At 45.1% G+C, this 22,318-nt stretch overlaps 1 protein-coding gene across 3 annotated transcripts in view; it reads right to left on the bottom strand.

Annotated features, from left to right (window-relative positions):
• Positions 1 to 22,318, bottom strand: part of MAP1B (microtubule associated protein 1B) — a 93,636-nt gene that overhangs the window by 15,620 nt on the left and 55,698 nt on the right. Inside the window, exons 1-3 of one of the 3 annotated variants that reach the window (XM_072958538.1) lie at positions 12,427 to 12,622; positions 8,993 to 9,075; positions 6,443 to 6,583 (exon numbers count right to left, since the gene is read on the bottom strand). In XM_072958538.1, coding sequence (XP_072814639.1) covers positions 6,443 to 6,583; positions 8,993 to 9,075; positions 12,427 to 12,607 — 405 coding nt within the window. In that variant the 5' untranslated portion in view covers positions 12,608 to 12,622. Of the gene's footprint in view, positions 1 to 6,442; positions 6,584 to 8,992; positions 9,076 to 12,114; positions 12,326 to 12,426; positions 12,623 to 22,318 lie in introns of those variants that run through there. The other 2 variants (XM_015245446.3, XM_006197564.3) reach the window with 2 other exon arrangements.

Here is a 22,318-nt window from a genome sequence, read left to right on the forward strand (position 1 = left end):
CTTGGTGATGGCACATTAAAGGAATTTAGATAAAGTGCACATGTTGTCGATTTTTAGAATTTGGTTGGTAGAGAAGAAAAAAGGTTGGTGGGGGTTTCTGCCCCTTGGAGACAGGAAGTTATAGATTGTACACCACTACAAAAAAGTACTGGCATCGGTTCATACTGTTTAAAATATGAGTGGTTCATCCAGCAGATTCTCTGCAAATGCAGACACTTTGAAACCATGATGATTAGAGCAATTGGGTAATTATGTGAGTAAGTGGCCAAGTTTGTCCCCCATTTGCTCACATTTAAGTCCAGGATGAGATATTGTACTCTTCTGCTACTCCTATTCTTTTCAGAGCAAGCTGGGTTTGAGTGGCTAAGATCAAATTTGATGCAAAACTTTTTCTACATATTGTTTAGTACCACAAGATGGGAAAGAAGAGCTAACTGAGACCAAAACAGAGATTGTGGCTTAATGAAAATGTTGTTTTCTTTCTCACTCTATCTTATGGCCCTATGTCTCATGGTCTTAGCCTAGTAGACAGCAAGAGACAATCATGCCATAAGCTCCACTCTTCCTTCAGTTGCATCAAAGCTCAGAGTTTCCAGTGAAAAGAGCTCCGTGTCCTTGATGGTAAATGATGAAAGGGCAAAGATTTCTCTTGGTCCAGGCATCCCTGATCAAGTGGGTCTAAACTTTTCCCTTCCAATATTAGAGTGGTTTTCTCCATCTCATACCGACATTCCTGGGTACCAACATTCTGAGGCTACTAGTGTGAATGTTTAGAAGGGTGAATTTTCCAATGTTGGATTGCAGTAAAAGAGCCATTTTTTTGTTAGCGTATTGGTCCTGTGTTTTATGCAAAGAGTCACAAAATAGCAAAACAAGTCTTTCTTGGACTTTGCTGTTTTCCTCTCAGTTAATGTGACAACTTCCCATAAAAGGGGTAAGAATCAACTATTTTAGATGCTAAGAAAACTGAAAAAGCAAATGGTAGCCATCTGTGGGGGAATCTCTGCTCAAATTATTTGCTGACCAAAGCAAACATGAGCACCAAACATGATTTCTTGTCCAGTCATTAGCGCAGGCCCTCGTCACCTTTACAGATACAGTTATGCTGCTCTCTATCCTAAGTTTCACAGGGAGCACATGCAAACTACTCATGTCCTATAACACATTTTAGAGAAAGACTCTAGGATATAGCAAACCGCTGAGACTTTAATATTGAAATTTAAAAATTAAGTTTACTTAATTTTAATTTTTGAAATTCCACCTTGAGGAGGGTGGTAGCTAAGGGTACGATCCAGCAGTCAGTCATTAGCTCTTTTTATGTGAAATATGTCATCACCATGATCAAAGAAAAAGTCAAAAGACTTGAGGAATACCTCATCTCTACCCAGAGAGTTTCTGTGCAAGGAAGGAGATGAGCCCCAAAGAAAACAAGGCCACACAGAATTCTGAGGAATTCAGGTATCGACAAACAGCAGAGAGGCTGGTGAATGGAAAACTATGATGTACAAGGAAGAGCAGAAAAGAAAGTCGGCACTGCTGGTCAGGTTTCTTTTCAGTGAGAGAAAACCAGTTCCTTTGGAAAAGCAACAGGGTACAGTGCATGAGACGAGAAGGCCGTCTCAGGCTGCAGAGAGCCTGTCATGAAGCAGACAGATGGAAACCGTCAGGGAGGAGGAGGAGGAACAACTGCTAAGACCTGGGAGCTACAGAGCAGAAACAAAACTTCCACTTCCCCCCAGAGCTGGCTTCCAGACCTGTGCACCAGCACACGCTGTGGAGAGTGAGGGCCTCAAGGGCAAAGAATGGGTCTTCTGCGGGCCTGCTCGGTCAGCGCTTATTCATGGAACACAGAACAGTGAGGCAGAGCCACCAATGTGAGTAGCGGCAGGCAAACTGGGGCTTCCGCTAAAAGACTTTGGAAATCATCTAGTAAATGGTAGCTGGTAGAACCCATTATATTAAAAGTTCCTGAATAGGAGGAAACACATCTTCCATATCTCCATACCATTGCTATCTTTGTTTCCCCAGTACATCATCAGGCTCCAGAGGTGTCTGCTGACCCTCGTTGAATTTGGCCAATTCAATACAAGCTATCCTCCTGCACTGGACACTTGGGAAGCGACCAGGGCCTGCTAATACTTCTCAAGCATACCAACTGCTACCCTCCCTTTGTGCTTACAAAGATGGGTGGGAGGGAGACAGGACTGAAAGAAATACTGCTTGGGGCAAAGAGTCTTTTTTGTTAATTACCTTTCCTAATTAAATGCAGGCATGCTGGAAGAGGAAGGAAGATAGAGGAAATAAGTGACTTTACTGCAGATAATATTAATGAAATAAGATCTGAATTTTTAAACCATAGCCTACTAACTACATTTCCTTTTTTGATTAGGTTATTTGCTTGGCTAATGAGGAAATACAGCAGGCGGACTATCTGGGTTTTAGCAAGACATTTAACAGGCTCTCTGAACAGTGTGATAGCAGAATCGGGGAGGCTTTGTAGCCACCCATGCAAATCCTGCTGCTTAGCATCAACCTAGAGGGAGGTCCAGGGCAGGCTGCCTCAGGGCTCCTTTACGTCCTGTTGAGTACTGACTTGGATACAAGTGGTGAAGGCATGCTTATCAAATCTGTGAATGGCATGAAAATGGAAGGCATAGCAGAATGTGGGATGGCAGAATTAAGACATTTAGGGAAGCTCTTGATATTGGGATAATGATGGCTATACCATCTCTAACGCGAGGCATTCTAAAGGGATAAACGTAAGGTCCAATAAACCAGCTGGGAAAGCAGGATTGGGAGATTGCAGCTTATCAACAATATCCATGGAAAAGACTAGGGGATTTTAGTTGACAGTCAAGTGGATTTACCATAAAGCTAAAGAACCTTAAATGTCAAGGCTCCTCACTGGCCTGGGCCCCCTCCCAAAGTCCTGTACTTAATTGTGTATTAATAATTTAGTTTTCTTTTTGTTAAAGGGAACCTCCCCACCAAACTTTGTAGATCAGAGTTCCTCGGAGCCTACATCCCCTCCTTGCTGACATTTAATTGTGGATAGTGACGATCGAAAGTTACTTTTAGACTTATTGAATAGAAGATTATATTGAAAACTATAGAAGTCACTGGCTCTCACAATCCTAGTCAGTGATCTCTGGAGTATGGTGTCCACTGTGAGTCGTAACATTTTAAAGAAACTGGACCAAAAACAAGTTGAAATTGCTGGCTCCTTCTTCTTGGCCTTAACCGCTAAATGCTACCCCTGGGCCCCTTTCTCTTCTAATGCATTTCTCCCCCTAGGTTACATCATCTATTTTCTGGTGTGCTGATGGCTTCCACATTAGTATCTCCAGCCCACTCTTAGCTCCCCGTGCTCTGGACTCCTCCATCTGTTTGATAACACCAAGGCACTGAGACGTGGCCTAGACTGAGCTCCTGCATTTCCCCCACCCTGTGCCTCCTGCCTGCAATGGAACAGGTTTGAAGGACAGTGACCAGAGAATGTAAAGAACTTTTAACATCTTGTTTTATGAAGAACAGTGGGTAGAACTGAAAAGGTTTAATCTGGAGGGGGAAAAAAAGCTGGCAGGCTCGGTGAAGAGTGTCTAAGACACTGTCAGATGGAAAAGTGATCACGTTCGTTTCTGGAAGATACGATGAGACAAGTAAGGAAAAACTTTCTAACAGAGAGACTAAAAAATGTCCCCAGGAGATGGTGATTTCACCATCCTCAGATTTCGGGGAGGGATGGATTTGCCAGATGACTGTTCTAGCAAAGGGTCTGGTTTTGAATTTGACCTCCAATGACTAAGACTCCCCAAACCTGAAGCTTAAAATGCACTGATAATTCTACTTTTCGGTCCATTTACTTTTAGCTGTTCTTGTTTAAAAATGTGTCATTTTTGTTTTTTCCCAAATTGTGTTTCTAGTTTCTCTGGATTGACTAGCATGTATCAAGGACTAAATAAGAGGAACAAAAGGAGACATCAAACGGCCTTTAAGATCCATCCCTTAGTTACCCTTCCAAAGCAACAATAGGCAATTACAGCTCTAAAGGCCTGGTAACTACTGGCCTAGTCCAGGGATTTCCAATCCACTTTGGCTGTGGCATCCTTTCATCAAAGTCCACAATGTCAAAAAGCTAAAGGCCTAGGTGCTCTGGTTGAGACAAGAGGAATAGAGTGAATTCTACCCAATGTCTTCCCCTTCTCTTCTCTTCTCCCACCAGCCCTGACACCGCTGACCTAGTCTGTAAGGGAAAACTCTAGAGAGCCTTCAGCAGGTGTTGTGCATTACTCTCTCCAAAGCATCTGGGTAGGGGTTACAGGGCTGGCAGAGGAGAACAGGACAGAGCCTCTGGCTTTATGACATCTGCCTGGTGTAATGAAAACACATGCCCTTCCAAACCTGCCCCAGTGATTAGAACACTGGAGAATCTGCCCTTGGGTGGAACACCTATTTTCTAGTTAAGGCAATTGCTTTTTCTTCTGTAATTAGTGGTAAATGCTAATACACGCAGTCCACTGTGCTAAAATTCTGCTTTCATGGACTAGTAAAAATGACTTAAGCGGCAATATTCACAACACTATGCCTTATTAAAAGATAGATATTATTTGGGGTCCTGATGGGTGGATTGTGATAACCTCTGTATTTAAAATTCTGGCAATGACAAACCCTTTCCTTTATGTATGTCCTCTGCTCTATTTTACTGCAAACAAACTAGTGACATGGGGGTAAAAACCAACCACTAGGAACTAACTGTGGAAGTACACAGGAATGTAGCAGAAGCACCCGTGTGCATATAAATGAGCTGAAGGTTCAGGCCTAAAGCAAGTCCATGAACCACCTACCCGTGTTACTAGGCCACGGGGCTATTTCCAGCTCTCTGCAGCTCTCTCCCTTGCCCGAGGCAATAGTGTGTGTGACCTCTGAGCTACCAGACAAATGCCCAACTCTCTCTGGGCACAACATGAATAGGGGGACACAATCTTGCAGAAGAGTCTGATGTTGCCAACTTCAGGGCAGCAGGCAGAGTGAGAATCAGAGCACTGGCTTGGGAATCTCAATGCAGCTAAACAAGGTTGTACCCAGCCTTTCCTGCATGTGGGTGCAATGGCTACAAGGCGAATAAGATATGCAGTGTGAACTCTGGCAGCCTTGGAGGGAAACAGACAATAACCCTGCAGAAAGACAGGGCGAAAGCCCTCACTTTGAAGTGGTCAAGATGGCTTTCTTGCTGTGGGGAGCTAGGGCTGTCTGCCTCAGGACCAGATGACATCACACCTTCTGAAAGCTAGGGTTTCAAACGCTAAGTAAAATGTTCCTTTTTAGTCCCCCCAGTGAGTGAAGACTGAAACGTGGTGATGTCATCTGACCCGTCTTTTTACAGAAAGCCTCCAGGTGAGCCTAACGAAGCTGGGTGATTTATTTATAGCTCCTGCCAGTGAGGGAAAGTACACAGAGACCTCTCTGGGAAGTGCAGGGCTAAGGAGGAGTTAAGTGCAGAAAGACAGATGGCCCCTCCCAACACCCACGAGACTGAGAGGCCACCATCTCGGGAAGTTCTCAGGGAGATGGTTTTAAATTGATACGGTGGTAACCCGTCCTTGTCAGCTCATCCCTCAACCTCTGCATGTGGAAAATCTATCAGGCCCAGTCTGCGGAGGTGACAGCTCTGAATTGTGGCTGTCAACTATAAACGAATAAGCAAAATGAAAGAGGCACGTGATTTTGGAAAGATGTTTCCCAACGGGATCAAGTCTCAAGCAGAAATAACCGAATTAAACATCTCTGCTCTGATTCTATCCAAAGACCACTAACATCACAGAATTTTCATTGCTTCACGTGCATCATCCTTGAATAAACTATTCATTAAAAATATTAAAGATCAGGCTTTGGTTCAGCAACTTTAACTATCTTTTTCTTGGGGCATGGCACATCCCATTTTCCTACATGCCTCCCTTTCTTGGGCTGTTCAAGCAGCCCAGTTCAAACACTGGGACCAGGCATTAAAAGTATGAGAAATCAGAAATAATTAGACCAGAAAAAGTAAGCACGTGTACTGAAAGAGATTAAGGCAGTTAAATCCTAACCCAAATCCAAGAGATCTTGGGAGTATTCTTTCAGACAACAGGAAACCTGGGCTTTCTTTTCGACTTCAAGTTTCTCCAGCATCTTTGCCATCTGTAAATTGCTGGCTGTTCCAACCCCTCCTCCATCTGTGTCTCGGGCACATTCAGAATGGTTCCAATTAATTACAGATGAGTGCTTGAAACCCTCCTGGTGCTGAGCCACAGAACCATGGTACGCTGGGTCACGCAGTTGTGCTATTTCAGTGTGACAGACCCTCCCCTTCTCCGGGCTCCCGCGAGCACTTTCAAAGAGGAGCCTAAGGCCACAACAATAACCAAGCAACTGTGAGGCTTGAATACTACCAGACAGAGCTTACCTCTTGATCGGTAAAAATCTCTATGAAGTTCTGGAAGGAGAAAGAACCGGACTGGAGAATGAGCTCTCCGGTATTTTCAAAGCACTGCCCAGTCAGCACGAGCAGCTTGTGTCGGGCGGCGTCTGTGATCATTAAGCGCACCTAAAACAAAGCAAAGGAGCAGGACATGAGCCGTGGGGAGCCCCGACAGCCCGCCTTCAGCATGGAGCTGGCCCTTGGAGCACTTGAAGTTTCTTACCTGCAAAAATCATCCATTCCCCAGTATTCAAATTTCCCCTGGGATGTTGGACAGAGCCAATGACTGTGGTCATCAGCTGCCCATGAATGCTATCTTCCAAGATGGGCTAGAACCACCATAGTAGCAGGAGTTGACTTTCTCCCCTTAGTTTCTTTGTCTTTTTCAAAGCAGTCTCCACAGCTGGTGATCATTTGTTCCACAGCCGTGTCTGCTAGCAGCATGTGGTCTGGGAGCCACGAAAATCTCACAGGCTGACTCACGAAGTATAGTCCAGGTCCCCCAACTGCTGCCTCAGGAAACAGGGTTCCAACTAGGGTCCAAGTCAGCCCCTCCCACCCAGGACCCCTTTCCTTCCAAACCATACACCAAACACACAGCTCCAAGAGCAGCCTCCAGTGGGATCAGCTAGGTGCCTAACATTGAACTTGAACATAAACAAAAGGCTGTCCTGATTGGGAATCTTTTAAATAGAGTTGTAAATGGCTTGCACAAAAGAGCTCTGTTCTTTAAGTGGCAGAGAGCCAGCCTGTCCTTCAGCAGAAACACCACTCCAAGCACCAAGGTGTTCATTTGGGCCCAGCTCAGTTCAGCACAAACTGACTGCCAGGCACCATGCTAGGCACTAAGGGAGGGATGCACGGTAAACAGGACATTGCCCCTGCCCAAGAACGCCACAGTCTGACCAAGGAAACACACGTGTACCAAAGCAACTGTTCCAGCCCCATATGCTCCACAGGCGAGCCTGGGTTCCTTAAAGAAATTCCTTATTTTTTCCTTCTCCATTTCTCACAGCTGTTCGAGGCAATCTGCCTGCACATGTTTCATCCTTCAGCTTTTCTCAAGTTGTATTTACTTCCTGATTCTGTTGGCCAGAGATCGCTAGCCCACCACTTGCTGCAACCTTGTGCCCTCACGGATAGTCTAAGAGGTCCTGCTGATCCGGAGCAGACAAGTGGGATCAAAACAGGCTACATGATGAGAGCCAAGAAGTGGATGCAACCCCAATGTGTACCAAGCGGCAAATGGATAAACAAAAGTGCACACACACAATGGAACAGTATTCTATAAAAGGGAATGAAGTACTGATACAGGCTACAATGTGGATGACCATTGAAAACATTATGTAAAGTGAAATAAATGAAGCCATATATTGTATTATTCTATTATCTGAAAATATTCAGAACAGGAAAATCCACAGAGGCAAAAAGACTAATGGTTGCCAATGGTTGGGGCAGTGGGGAGAGACCAAATGACTGCTAATGGGCTTGGGGTTTTCAGAGGGTGATGGACATGTTCAGGAATTAAATAATGATGATAGTTACATGATACTGTGAATATACCAAAACCCAATGAATTGCATACTTTAAAAAGGTGGATTTTATGGTGTGTGAAGTCCATCTCAATTTTTAAAAACAAGCTATAGCCAGAGATGCTCAGCATGGGCAGAAGAGATGCTGTGGATAATGGAGGCCCCCGGCCACATGGCTATTCTAATGTCTATTATCCTAAGAAGTAGCTCAATCTCAAAGGTACCAAACAGCAATAAAAACAGTGGGAAATGAAGATGCATCAATGCTTCTGGCCTGGGTGACCAGGGATTCTCAGTGTCAGCCTGGTTCCTAAACAGTAGGCTCTGAAATAACCACTCCCTCTGGCAACAATTTCATATGGTGCTAGTGAAATATTAATAAGAAGAACAGCCAACATTTAGGTTTCAGTTGTCGTGCGCCATGCTCTGTTCTAAGCACTTGACACTTCTAGGCACAATGTTAAATGGAGGCGCTATTATGATCTCCATTTCACAGAGGTGGAAACTGAGAGAGAAGAGACAGTAAATTACCTGCCCAAGGCCACCATCTAAGTGGCAGAACCCAGGCCATGCCTCTGACCCTTTGCTATCCTTTTACAGTGATAAGGGGGTGGGCAGGATGGCTCTGAAGGAGGCTTGCATCTGAGAATCCATTTTTCTCCAAATTTGGGTCATGTATGTCTCAGCCTGAGGGCTCACAGTCTATTTCTCCTGCTCCATCCCAGCCAGACGCCATCCCAGCAACACATTATCCATGTCTATCCAACATTCCACACCCCCTTGCCTCTGCAAAACCCTCCAGTTCTGGCCAGCATCCTCCACTCTGTCCTTATTGAAAGGGACAGTCTAGGGTGGTACGGATGCAGAGAAGCAGCCACTGACCAGGAAGCATCCTGGACCCAGAACATCTCTCTCCCTTGTCCCTCGTGCCACCTGCCCCAGCCCCCTGGGTCTCCTTCCACTGTGTGAGGCTCTGCCTGAGCCCATGGAGCCAGGTGCTTACCTCAGTGCTGACTGCTTCATCTGAGGGGTTGATCAGGACCACTGTTTCTAAAACGTCACTTCGGTGATGCAGGATCTTTTGTCCTGCAGGCACAAAAACACAGACAAAAGAGGAGACCTTTAGCTTTTCCGGATTAAAACCGCCCGCCTGCTTCTGGGACAGCAGAGGCGTTGCCGCCCAGGGCACCAGGACTCTCCACACTGTCCTGGGAAACACAACTGGTGTTACTGAACGAGAGTGGCCGGCCCCAGCGGGCTCCTCCCAGAGCTGGGTCTGTGTGGTCCCGGCCCCGCGGGCTCTCACAACCCTTTGGTTGTCACGGTTGATCGCCAGGCTGCCTCTGAGCGTTAAGGGCGGTTTTCATCTGAGACAAGGGGTGGATGCCAGGAAAACTCGACAGGGCTCTCAACACTTCCTTTCTCATGGTAATTGGGGATGTTTCTCCCTATTGGCCTTTCTTCTGGTGAGGCCGGTGCTCAGATTAATTAGGAGCCCTATTGTGAAATGAATGACATCCAGAAACCCCAGCTAACAATTAGCCCAACAACCAGAATGTGTCTGAGGCGGGCTTACAGTCTGTTGGGGTATTCATTCATTCATTCACTTGCTCACAGAAAAGTGCAGGTCCTGTGAGCAAATGAAGAGGGGGGAACAACTCTCCCTCTGGACACAGTGGCCACATTACCCCCTAAAGGCAAGCACAGTTGATGGAGAACAGGAAAGCAAGGTGCTGCGAGGAGGAAGGAGCCTGTCTAAGGACGGCTGACATTCTGCGGGGCTTTTGGCTCCTCATCCCTGGCTCCCTATACCTGAAAGGAACATCTTATGGCTGAAACAACCTCCAGCCAGAGTCGACTGAGGCCCACGGACGACTTTCTACAAGCTCCTCCCCACTCAGACGAGGTGCAAGTGACCAGGCAGATGTGTGGCCAGAGTGGTGATACGTGCTCTGCCAGTGGGTGAGGGACGGGGCAGCAGGGTGCCCCTCAGACAGGCCGGGGGCCGGGGAGAGACACATGGTTGGAAGGACAATGAAACTCTGGTAACAGGAGGAACTGGAATCTGAGGGAGACAGACACCAAAGGAGAGAATACGAGAGAGAATTCCAAAAAGCAACCGCTTGCCAAGAAAATCGTTCTTCATAAAGCTAAAACAGAAGTTCTGTATGGCCTAGCAATTCCACTTTTAGCTGGGCTGAAAGTGGGGACTGGAAATGATACTTGTATGCCGATGTTCACGGCAGCGGTATTCACAATAGTCAAAAGGTGGGGACAACCCAGGTGTCCACTGATGGGTAAACAAAATATGGTATTATCCATACAACAGAATATTATTCGGCCATAAAAAAGGAGTGAATTCTGCTACATGCATCAACATGAACTTTGAAAACACTATGCCAAGTAAAATAAGCCAGGCACTAAAGGACAACTGCTGTATGATTCCACTTCCATGAACTACCTCAAATAGACTAGTTCATAGAGTCAGAGAGCAGATGAGAGATTACCAGAGGCTGAGGGAGAGAGAATGGGGAGTTACTGCTTAATGGGTACTGACTTCCTCTTTGGGGTGACGAAAAAGTTTTGGAAATACTGGTGATGTTGGAAGACACTGTGAATATAATTAATACCACTGAACTGCGTACATCTAGTAATGGTTGAAATGGCAAATTTTATGGTTCTTATACATATTTTACCAGAAATTTTTTTAAATTAATACTGCAATGTATCAAAAACTATTGAATAGCACACTTTAAATGGGTGAATTGTATGGCATGTGAATTATATCTCAACAAAGATGTTAAGAAAAAAAGAAGGCAGCTTCAGTGAGGGCTTTTTTTTTCTTTATATCATCAAGGACCAGACGTACTACAGAAACAGAATATGCTGAAATACTTAACACCATCACATTGACAAGCCCATTTTCCTTCATTGTCTTATCTTTCTTAGTAGTTACTATGTATCAGTAAAGCTATGAAAGAAGTGGAAGAAACCCAAACTAAACAATAATGGTGTCAGGCACTGTTCCAAGCACCTCAGAAGGAATAACTCACTTAACTCCTAGAACAGCTCTGACGCAGGTACCACAAATGTCCCCTTTTACTGTTGAGGACCATAAAGTGTATAGACAAGAACTGACCAGCCCCAAGTCACACAACTGGAAGTGGTCAAGCCAGGACCTTCACCCAGGCTCTCGAGTCCTCCACTTTACTGCTCTGTGGACCCGGATTTGGCAAAACAGACACGGTACAGACGTTGAATGCCAAAGGAGAGCTTGGGAAAAATCCAAAGGAATAAAATCAGAGATATGCTTATAGAAGCAAGAGGCCAGAAAGCATTAAGAGAAGGATATTGGCCAAAAGAAGAAAACAAAAAAAGCAAAAAGCAAAGTTGGCAGAACACCCACATAAAAGAAGGTAAAATTGAGGGAAAGTATATAATATTTTACTCCAAATGCCTGAAAATGAAGAAACTCCAAATAGAACAATGTCATACAGTTTGCACAGCAGAGGACTCAGCCTCAAGAAAAACAATTCCACTAAGCCATGGGAAAGAACGTTAATTTACTGTGAATGCCGAAGTCTGTAATTTACTGGATGTGGCTTTTTGGCTTAGTCGGTTTTGCTTTTGACAAGCATGTGCATTTCAAGCTTAAGCAAAAGAACATCAAACTGAGTAAGCAAATGATAAAAAGACGATCAGCAAAACGTAGAAAACCATTCCTTTTCCAGGTCCCTCCTTCAGTGGCCCCCTTGAAACAAAGACTTAAGAAGCTTCAAAGCCACTGCGCTGAGACAAAATTAAGCAGAAGCATAAGGCTATGGAGAAATGAATGTTCATTGCCTTGATCGTACTTTTGATGTGACTGTTTTCAACCCACAAAGACTCAGGGAGCACAAGGCCAAGGCAAGACTGTGGTCGTGCTTATCCTCTAGGAACCTCAGAAGTAGACCGAGCAAGGTACACAGAAGTGGCTCCCTCCTCAGAGCTCTTTTCTCTCCTAAGTGACCTACACAGCGCCCAGACCCCACAAGCTGCACCCGTTCAAGCACGGCTGCCCAGCACCCCTCCCCCAGACACGCAGCAAGGATGCCTGCTCTCCAGGCCCCGGAAGCGGATTCTTACCATCCTCGAGAACTTCCTTTCCTCTTTGGCTTCATCACTTGCAAACAAAACAAATGCCATGTGACAGCTGCCGTTTACCTCTACTCCTTCCAAGTCAGTTTTTGGACCTGTTTGCTCAGAAATTCAACCAAAGATGTCTTTTCTCTCCATCTTTGGAAATACTGACAGCAGTGACACAGACGTGCACCCAGATACCATGGCTGCTCCTTGAACAAAAGCCTTTTTATAGGATTGGATTTGAATAAAGGAGGGGATTTAAAGAGAGAGAAGCTTCAAGCTCTTGTCACAGCCAACTATTGGCCAGATTCTCACCCCGAACGATGTAACCAGGGGCCGGGCCTTGCTGGCATCTGGCAAAGCCAGGGCTGCAAGAGGGGCTGGTGTGCCCTGCCCCAACCCCCGCCTCCCGGTGGGATGTCAGCTCTCCTGGCGGCAGGCAGCAGGCGGCAGGCGGCTCCGGGCTCAGGCTGCTGGGACGCTCACAAAGTCGCATATTTGGGGAATGTTTCACACTGGGAAACAGGCCAGGCATTATGAAGGAGAGGCCACCACCCTCGCCTGCAAAGGTCTCATTCAGTTGCTTCAGAAAAGAAGTTCCCAGGAAAGAAAGACAACACAGTCGCAGCCTCTCTCTTCACCACTGTAGCCTGCATTCTCCAGAAACAGCTCACAGGGAACCCGTGAGGCGGCCCTGTTGAATAGCCAAGTCTCCTCAGCACTGGTCTGGGGGAAGCAAACGCAGGGGCTTGAGATGGACCGACTGTGCCCCTCACTCCCTTGGCAAGAAAGAGCCTTGAGGGCTTCCCCACAGAACTCGGGGCAGTTGTGAGGCTCGGTCCTGGGCAGCAGGGAGGGCGCTGCTATGTGACAGAAAGGGGTCTGCTCCACCCTGGAATCAAAAGAGGAAGGTCTGGGGACCCCTGGAGCAGCAGGGCCCGTGCACACAATGAGACTTTTGTGCGTGCACTCCAGAAGGCTGTGCCTGAAACTCACACAAGCCTGTGCTTCCCAGTTGTTGTTGGGCTTTTTTCAATTATTGAAAATCTGACAGATTAACTCAATCTATGTGTTTTTTGAGATTGGACTGTTCTACTAGTTTATGTTTTACTATATCCAGGTGACTTTTAAATCTCTGAAAACAATGTTATTTTCTAGGTATACAATTTTTATGATGCTTAAAAGGTCTCTTCTCCACAGAGTTTAATTTATTATTCATCTAAAGACAGACAGACAGACAGACAGACACACACACACACACACACACACACACACACACACACACACACACACACACACCACACAGGCTGTCTCCTGGTTTTGGAAGGGGCTGACCATGGCTAAACTGAAAAACACTCACTCCTGATGAACAGCTATAACCAAGCCCCATACAACTCAGAGCCTTCTAGCCTGCACACAGCTGGCCCTCCGCTCCCACACACGTCAGCCCCAAGACACAGTGGCCCGGGAGGCGGCAGCATCTCTGCTGGGGTCCCAGCAACACCAACAAGGGTCTCAGCCCAGGCAGGTAGCTGCTTAGTCAGACAGGCAAGTGCAAAGGAGAGAATTCTGGGCCCCAGGTGCAGAAGCATCAAGAGACGGGAGAAGACCCGTGATGAAAAGAATAACTAGTAATGCTAAAAGCTTTTAAATCATCTTTAAAAGGCCGATAACTGCATGTCTTGAAGGTGAATGTGTAATTTCCATTTCCATTAATGACCACAGTCCAGAACTTTATCCCTACCCCTTGTTTTTCTTGAAAAACACACACACACTTGCAAACACAATCTAGAAGTGAATATTGAAAAATAAAGGAAGCTTCCATATCTATTCAGTACAGAACGGTGAAGGTGAAGCGGGTCCTGACTCACTGATACGGATGGAGCGGTAACCAGGACAGAGTCAGAGTCAGACGTCTGTGCACAAGCGCCGTCGGCCCACCTGCCCCCTGGTTCCTGCTGCTGCTCCGTCTTCACCCACCAGGTCCTCTGGCCCCTGCCCTGGTGAAAACCAGAGTGTACTCTTTGGAAGAGTAATTTTATACATGATCCAGCACTAGAAAAATATCCAGTGTGAACAAGCAGAAATCTTAGGGTTACAGAAGATTCTAGAGTTAGAAAGGGAAATGCATGGGGTAAAGAAGGCCTAGACGTAGGGTTTGGCAGGCCACAAGCACAGAATGCCTCAAGGTCAAAGTCTGCTTTCCACAGAGGGAAGGGAAGTAGGGAGGAAAGACAGAAAAATGAAAGCAATCAGAGTTCTCCAACTCTAGCTCTTCACCAAAGCGGATTTTTGAGGAGGAAGCCTCTCTCCTCCAACCCCCATGGGCGAAAAACAGCCCCCAGGAGAAGATTTAGCTCTGAAAGCAAGAAGCAGACGGTACTCAGGGCAGGAACTAGAAGTTCGTTACCAACAGGTCTCCCAGCAGCCTTTAATAGCAGCTTTAATTAGGAATAATGTCCAGGCCTCCTTTCTGCAGGAATCCACATAGTAAAGCAAATGTGCTGAGAGAGGTTTGAAGGGAAAGGCAGCTGGTGGGGGGGGTGGGGGGGGGATGCCTGCGTCAGCCGCCTTCTAGTGACTCTTCCTCCCAGCGGCCTCACAGAAGTCCTTCCATCCCTCTTGACTGACACCAGGGCACAGAGCAGGCCGAGGCCCGGCCTGAGTGGCGGGAAGGTGTCGGCCAGGCTGCCTTCTCAGAGGGAGGAAAAGAGGAGCAAGTCCGGGGGCTGCACAAGCAGCACAGGGTGAGTTCCCAGGAGCCTCTGATGGTCCTCCCTGTGCTCCTGTGCTCCCACCTCGTCGCTGCTAAGAGGGGAAACAGAGAGAGAAAGGGTGGATGTGGGTTCCAGGGTCACAGTGCTTCTGCGAGGACGCAGTGAGCAGAGTCCCTCCCAGGTGCCCCAGCATGAGGGCTCAGAGGACGATCCAGGAGGGCTCAGGAGCCCACCTAACAGAGCCAGAGCCTCCCCTGGTTTCTTGGAGTAAGAAGTCACCTCAGCCCAGAGGGAGAAGGTGAACACGGGGCAGGCAAAGAACTCAGCCCCTAGTCCTGCCCACTGAGGCGCCCTTGAAAAAACAAAGGTGCTGGGAGACTGTATCTCCTGATCCCACAGTCCCCAAGACCAACAGCGTCAGCACAGGACAGAGATGACAGATTCCCTCCCCAGGGAAGTAACCTCCCGCCGCTGGAGGGAGCTGGTTCCCCAGGGCCCTCACACATCAAAATCAACTCCTTATCTTTTGTTTATCTATTTTATATATAGTAGTTAGTATCCACAAATCCCAGACTCCTACTGTACAGCACAGGGAACTATATTCAATACCTTGTAATGGCCTATAATGAAAAAGAATATGAAAAGGAATATATATATATATATATATATATATATGAGTCACTATGCTGTATACCAGAAATTAACACAACATTGTAAATCAACTATACTTGAATTTAAAAAAAAATCAACTCTTTATCTCTCAGCTCTTGCAGCTCTCAGCCTGGGGCTGGGAAGTGGGGACCCTTTCTAGGCTGAGTGTCCCAGAGGCAATGGGGAACACAGGTGGGAAGACGGCAGAAGCGTAACCCAGCCCTGCAGGCTGGTTTTCAGGTCACACACGTGCGGAAGCACCTTCCATACGCTTCATGCTGTCCCACCTGGATCAAAAAATACCTAAATATGAGGCAAATACATGGAAGTGAGAACATCCAACTCTGATCATGGGAGAGCCCATCACAAGAATGCAGCGGTAAGCCCTTTGGCACGTAGAGGGCTTCAGAGTTTCTAAAGCATTTTGTTATTTGGGATAGTGCCTTGTTTAATCGTCACAACACTCCTGTGACATAAACAGTCTTTGCCCCTCTTCATGGACCAAAGTTCCAAGGTCTAGTGACTTGCCCAAGGCCACACAGTATAGGAGCGCAGGACTAGGACCCATGTCACACGCCATGCAGCCACTCATGGCCAAGGCTGTGACATTATTATTTTCTCCTAATCCACCTCATCCAAAATAAAGGTTTTCAAGTTGTGATGCCAAGATTCTCCTTTGTATGAGGTAAACATGCAGCCTGGGTCAGCCACTGGTCAGCCAACGCCTACTCAATCATTCACCCTCTAGCCGGCAAGCTGGCCTCTCACACACACCACAAGGCCAATTCCCTCTTTGTTTCTGCTGAACAATCAGAGCCCAGTTCTCTCCCACCTTTCCCCTGCTATTCCTGGAAATGGCATTTCTTTTCTGTTGGAAATATTTTGTTTGTTTGTTTCTGCATTTGTTTCAACTCTGATGTGTGTTCCGGAATGTTATACCGTTCTCTAAATTGTCAGTGTTCATTTGTTTGTTTTAGAGAACTCAAGTTCCATTATAAATAAGTTCAGGAGACTTCATATTTTTTTTTTAATTTAAGTAAGTTGATCATTGCTTGGGATTTTTTAAAAAAAACTTAAATATCTTTTGTTGTTACAGAGAATTTAGTTATTATACAATCTGAATTTATACCTATTTTTCCTCTACATTTCCTGGACTGAACTGTTTCTTTTTTGTTATCATTTGGTTTGGTTTAGTGTTTCATGTGTCTGCTAGTTCTTCCACCCTATCCTTCTCCTAGGTTCTCTGCCATCTTATGCGTTATGTTTCCCTGACCTTTAGATGCCCAGATAAGCAAACAGCCCAAACCAACCAGACTTCCAAGCTCCCTCCTTGTCCCAAATGTGTTCACGGCACACAGATGCAGGCAAACCCAACCTTCGAGTGCCAGGCAGGTCCTCTCATTCCTGGGGGCAGAAGGAGCCGCCTGCATTTCCATCCCATCCTGCTCTGGCTGCTCACACGAGGAGCTCAGGATGTGGGGAAACGGGATGCCAGTGGGCAACCAGCCTGATTCCTTCTGCAGGGTTCTTAGTGTACCCTCTCTCTGCAGGGCTTTGTCCTACCACTCTTCTCCTAGGTTCTCTTCTTCCCTTCTCCCACTCCCCCTTTTTAAAGGTCTCAAGGCAGAGGAACAAGAAACCAGGCTATCAAGGGTTAGAAGTGGGAGACAGTAGAAGAAAGACATCCCTATTTTAAGCCCTGGCTAAAAGAAGTAGAAATAAATCTCACAGATGGTGTTGCTAGAAGCCTGACTTTCTGGAGGACATCTAAAAAGACACTGTAGCGCCCAAAGTTGGCACCAGCTAAGGGTGATAACCTGAAGGTTGTTTCTTTAAAAATGTCCAGGTGCGACAGACTAAAACAAAAAAGTACACCTAGTGAAAGGCAATGTATTAACCTGTCAGGGGAGCCAACTCCAGGTCTCGTGAAAAACAGAGATCAACATCTACCTAGCACTTTACCATCTGCAAAGCACTTTCCTCTGTGTTCATGCATTTACACTTTGATAAAGGTGTTTCAAGTCTATGAACCTGGTCCTCTGGGCTACAGCAAGGTCGGGGGTTTGAGTACCCTGTTCTGAACAAAACCTGCTGCCAACAAAGAAAAATACATTTGCTCCTCATACACATACACAAGACAGGAGTCCCTTCTGCTTCTAAGATGCAAGGAGTCTAACAGCCAAAGAGGAAACCTCCTACCCATGAGCCTCGAGAAGAACTTGCCAGTCCTGTGGTAGAAGGAACCAGAATTTCCTCATCTCACAGAATGGGGGGACCCAAAGGAGCCCTGGTGACACCCCACCCACCCCCCACGTCCGTCCACAGGAGAGAAAGCCGCAGCGGTCAGTCACAGTTGTGTTTGTAACGGATGCAAAAGGCAATTCCTACGCACATTGTGACAATTCTATCTGGGGATATGTGCTAAAATACTAACATTACCTTTCATTTGTGATGTACTTCATGGTTTATAAAATCTTTTTATTTGCATATTAGAGCATCATAAAGATCAACTGTTACAATTATTCCTTTTTTACAGATGGGGAAATTGAAGCTGATGAAGCAGGTTGTTTAGTAAGAGTTAGCTGTCTAATCCAGCATCACAGAGATAAAATAAGCTGTTGAACTCAGTTTTAAATCAAGCCTAGCTGAATCCTGACTCCTACTCTTGTCACTGCCTCACAGTGCTTCTCAGATTGTTTTAGGAGTTCACAAAGCCCAAATCCTTACTTTTTAAAAATAAGGTTTATCTGAGCTATATTTTCTTCCATATATGATAGAGTACGCCCAGAATTTGGAACCTAGGTTTGGGAATTCTTTGTTTTGAGGGGTACCTGCCATGTGCCAAGTACCCTGCCAAGAATTATGTTAAACCATAAGGTTGCCAATATCAGTTACTTTTTAACTCAGAAATAACATTTTCCTATGGTTCAACAATTAGACCTCACTTTCTTGAGATCAGAGTAAGTTTCAGAGAATGTTTTTTAATCTTACTGGTCTTTTCCTGCCTTTGTAAGAAATGTTACATTCCCTGTTTATTAGGACAACGTGGCTTACTTAGAGAACACAGTTTTCTTAAGTTTAACTTGGGCAAATTAGTGCTACCTTCATAAACTAGCACTGAGATTAAAACATGAATGGGATGCTATCCCTACCCCAAAGGGAAGAGAGTTTAATGGGGACACTGGAGTTTTGACAGCATCTAATTTGGAAGATGTAAGTGAGAAGTGTCTGATACACAGTAGGAGCTCAATCAATATTTGATAAAGGAATGAATAATAAAAATGGCTAAGACAGATTGAACAGCTGCCCGGGGTCAGGCACTGATCTAAGTTATTTATGTGCAGTTATCGCATTTAATCTGCACATCAACCCTATGAGAAAGTCATTACTCCCACTTTACAGAAGAGGAGAATGAGGCAGAGGGCAGTTAAGCAACAGCCCAAGGAAGTATTAATGAAGCTAGGATGGAAACCTGGGTGGTTAGTGTCCAAAGCCGAGGCTCTTAGCCATTAAGTCATTTTAAAAGGGAGGAGGGAAAACCAAAGACAGTTTGATTCAGGGCCTGCTGAGCCTGACGTCTCTCCTATGGGAGAGCCAGGTGGCTCTGTCCAGTGGGCAGGCAGAGACGTGGATCTGATGCTTGGGCCATAGGCGGACCAGAAGCCCAGGTCTGGGAGGCACCAGCATATTTTAAGTAATGCTCTTGGAGAACACAGAAAGAGCCTTTTGCTGAGAACAGTTTTGGGAAAATGCCACTATTTCATGTGTGGCCAAAAGCAGAAAAGAGCTTGTGAAGGTGACAGAGAAAAACATGAGAGAAGTGATGGTGCATGGTCTTCTCTGGTCACCTTCTCCCCCGGCCCAAGGTGACCTGTAACTTCAGTGCTGTCCTGATTTACAAACTTAAACCACCTCCACACAGAGGAGAGTCGAGGTAGAATGTTCCAAAGACATTACATAATCCAGTAATAACTACCATCTGCTTTGCAAATTCAACCCAGAGCATACTCACTTTGACCTATGATTTCACTGCCGCGATACACTGCTTAGCCCATGGGCATGGCTTTATTTTCTGTCTGGGAGACATATGCCTGGTGGGGGGGGAAAGACTGTAGGCTGGCAGTTCTTAAGAGTGTAATATTCCCTACTGTCACCTGAGAAGTTAATAAAAATGCAGATGTGCATGGCCCACCCTCACACGGTCTGATTCAGGAGGGGTGGGTGGGGCTTGGGACTCCACGTTTCTGTGATTTCTCAGGTGATTCTGATGGGTCGGTGCTCCCTTCTTTGAGAAACAAGACAGTATAGATGCTGAACATGCTATCCATCAGCTTAATAAGTTACCTTATTTTAAATCATCCTCACATCATTTTTATGTATTACTATCTTAAGGTCTGAACAGACTCTAGAATTATTTCCTCTGAGAGCAAATGTGATCATTAAAGGTTCAAACAACTTTTCCCAGTAAGGATCAATTCTCAGAATCATTTGACAGTTTTATCTGACATTTAATTTGCGATCAAACTCCTGCCATTGATCAAATCCAGGGAAACGGTTGACCTTTCACCCTCATCTGTTACTACTCAAAACCAAATCATCACACTACTCAACCTCTTTAAGCCAGCTGCCTTAAAAACAAAAATTAAATTGGTCCTCTCTGTATTGGCTGTTAAAAAGGAAATTGAAAAAAAGAAAGAAAAATACAAATAGCTGACATAACATACATCACATCTACTATCTAATCATTACCAGTGCCTTGGGATCTTAGCCCTGCACCAGGGAGAAACAGCATGAGTGGGATTTTTCCCAGTAACGTCCCAAGGGGGCAATGCTACCCGCAGTGACAGTGCCAGGCTGGGCACAGCAACCAGCTTGGTGATCTGACAGGAGGGGCTTAAGGTCAAGATCCTGACCTGGAAGTATGAGGCTCAAGGGACCTGAGAGTTGGTCTCAGCTAAAGTGGTACCTCAGCTGCCACCATCTGTAGCAAGTAATAGAAAGGTGGACACTCCGTCTTATGTTCTAGCTGGTGTGAGTAACCCTGGTCATATCCGTTTTTTTTTTAAATTGAAGTATAGTTGATTTGATTTACAATGTTGTGGTAGTTTCTGGTGTACAGCATAGTGATTCAGTTATACATCTATATATAAATATATAGTTACACATCTATATATATATATATATATATATATATATATATATATAGATATATATATATATTCTTTTTCATTGTCGGTTACTACCAGATATTGAATACAGTTACCTGTGCTATACAGTAGGTTCTTGTTATTTATCTGTTTTACACTGAGTAGTTTGTATCTGCAAATTCCGAACTCCCAGTTTATCCCTCCCCACCCCTTCCCTCTTTGGTAACCGTAAGTTTGTTTTCTATGTCTGTGAGTCTCTTTCTGTTTTATAAATAAGTTCATTTGTCATTTTTCTAGATTCCACATATAAATGATATATGATAATTTGTCTTTCTGTCTGACTTAATTCACTTAGTATGACTGTCTGCAGGTCTATCCATGTTGCTGCAAATGGTATTATTTCATCCTTTTTTTAATGGCTGAGCAGTATTCCATTGTGTGTGTGTGTGTGTGTGTGTGTATCTCACAACTTCAACTTTATTTATATGTAAATAAAAAGGAAATGCCGTCTAGCTCTTTTTGTGTGATTAGGGCCAAAAAATATTCAAAAGTGTCAGGTGTTGTTTTTTCCACAAGTGCACTGTTTTTTGCCTCTGGTCATTTAGCCACCCCTTAAGATTCCTTAAATAATTAAAATAGGGCATCATCAGGAAGATTTCATCTTGATTTTATATTCAACTACAAGGTCTTCACAAGGTCACTGTGAACAGGGTGCCCCTGCATGTTCCCATACCACATCTGACCTTCTGTGGGAGATTGTGGCTGGATGACTACATCTGCAGAATTAGGAAATTTTCATGTAGGAAACAAGGAATAAATTCAGGACCATGTAATTCATGTTTACTTAGCAGAGATTTGTTTTTGACATGATTCAATCAAATCTGGCTAAGGGGCATTTTGAGGCACTGGTAAATGTATTCTGTACCAACAGAGGTAGCTCCCCTAAAAAAAAACAAGCCCAAAACCTATGATGCAGAAGTGATTCCAAAAGGTAGTCAGTCAAGCAAATCCTACCCTCTTCGATCATTTCTTAAGAGACTCTGAAATTCCAGTTTAGGAAAGTTCAAGGAGGAGGGTAGGCAAATCAGGGACTTTGGACTACATTGAGGTATCACCTCATACCAGCCAGAATGGCCTTCACTAAAAAGTCTACAAATAATAAATGCTAGAGAGGGTTTGGAGAAAAGGGAACCCACGTACACTGTTGACAGAAATGTAAATCGGTGCAGTGACTATGAAGGACAGTATGGAGGTTCCTTAAAAAACTAAAAACAGACTTACCATATGATCCAGCAATCCCACTCCTGGGCATATATCTGGAGAGAGCTCTAATTGAAAAAGACACCTGCACCCCAACGTTCACAGCAGCACTATTTACACTAGCCAAGACCTGGAAGCAACCTAAATGTCCATCAACAGGTGACTGGATAAAGGAGATGAGGTATACATATATATAATGGAATACTACTAGGCCATAAGAAAGAATGAAATAATGCCACTTTCAGCAACATGGATGGACCTAGAGATTATCATAGTAAGTGAAGTAAGAGAGAAAGGAAATATAGTATGATATCACTTATATGTAGAATCTAAAAAAAGATACAAATTTTATTTACAAACCAGAAATAGACTCACGGACACAGAAAACAAGCCACAGTTACCAAAGGGGAAAGTGGAGGGAGGGATAAATTA

This window comes from Vicugna pacos, chromosome 3, assembly GCF_048564905.1.
Source record: "Vicugna pacos chromosome 3, VicPac4, whole genome shotgun sequence".
Taxonomy (NCBI): Eukaryota; Metazoa; Chordata; class Mammalia; order Artiodactyla; family Camelidae; genus Vicugna; species Vicugna pacos.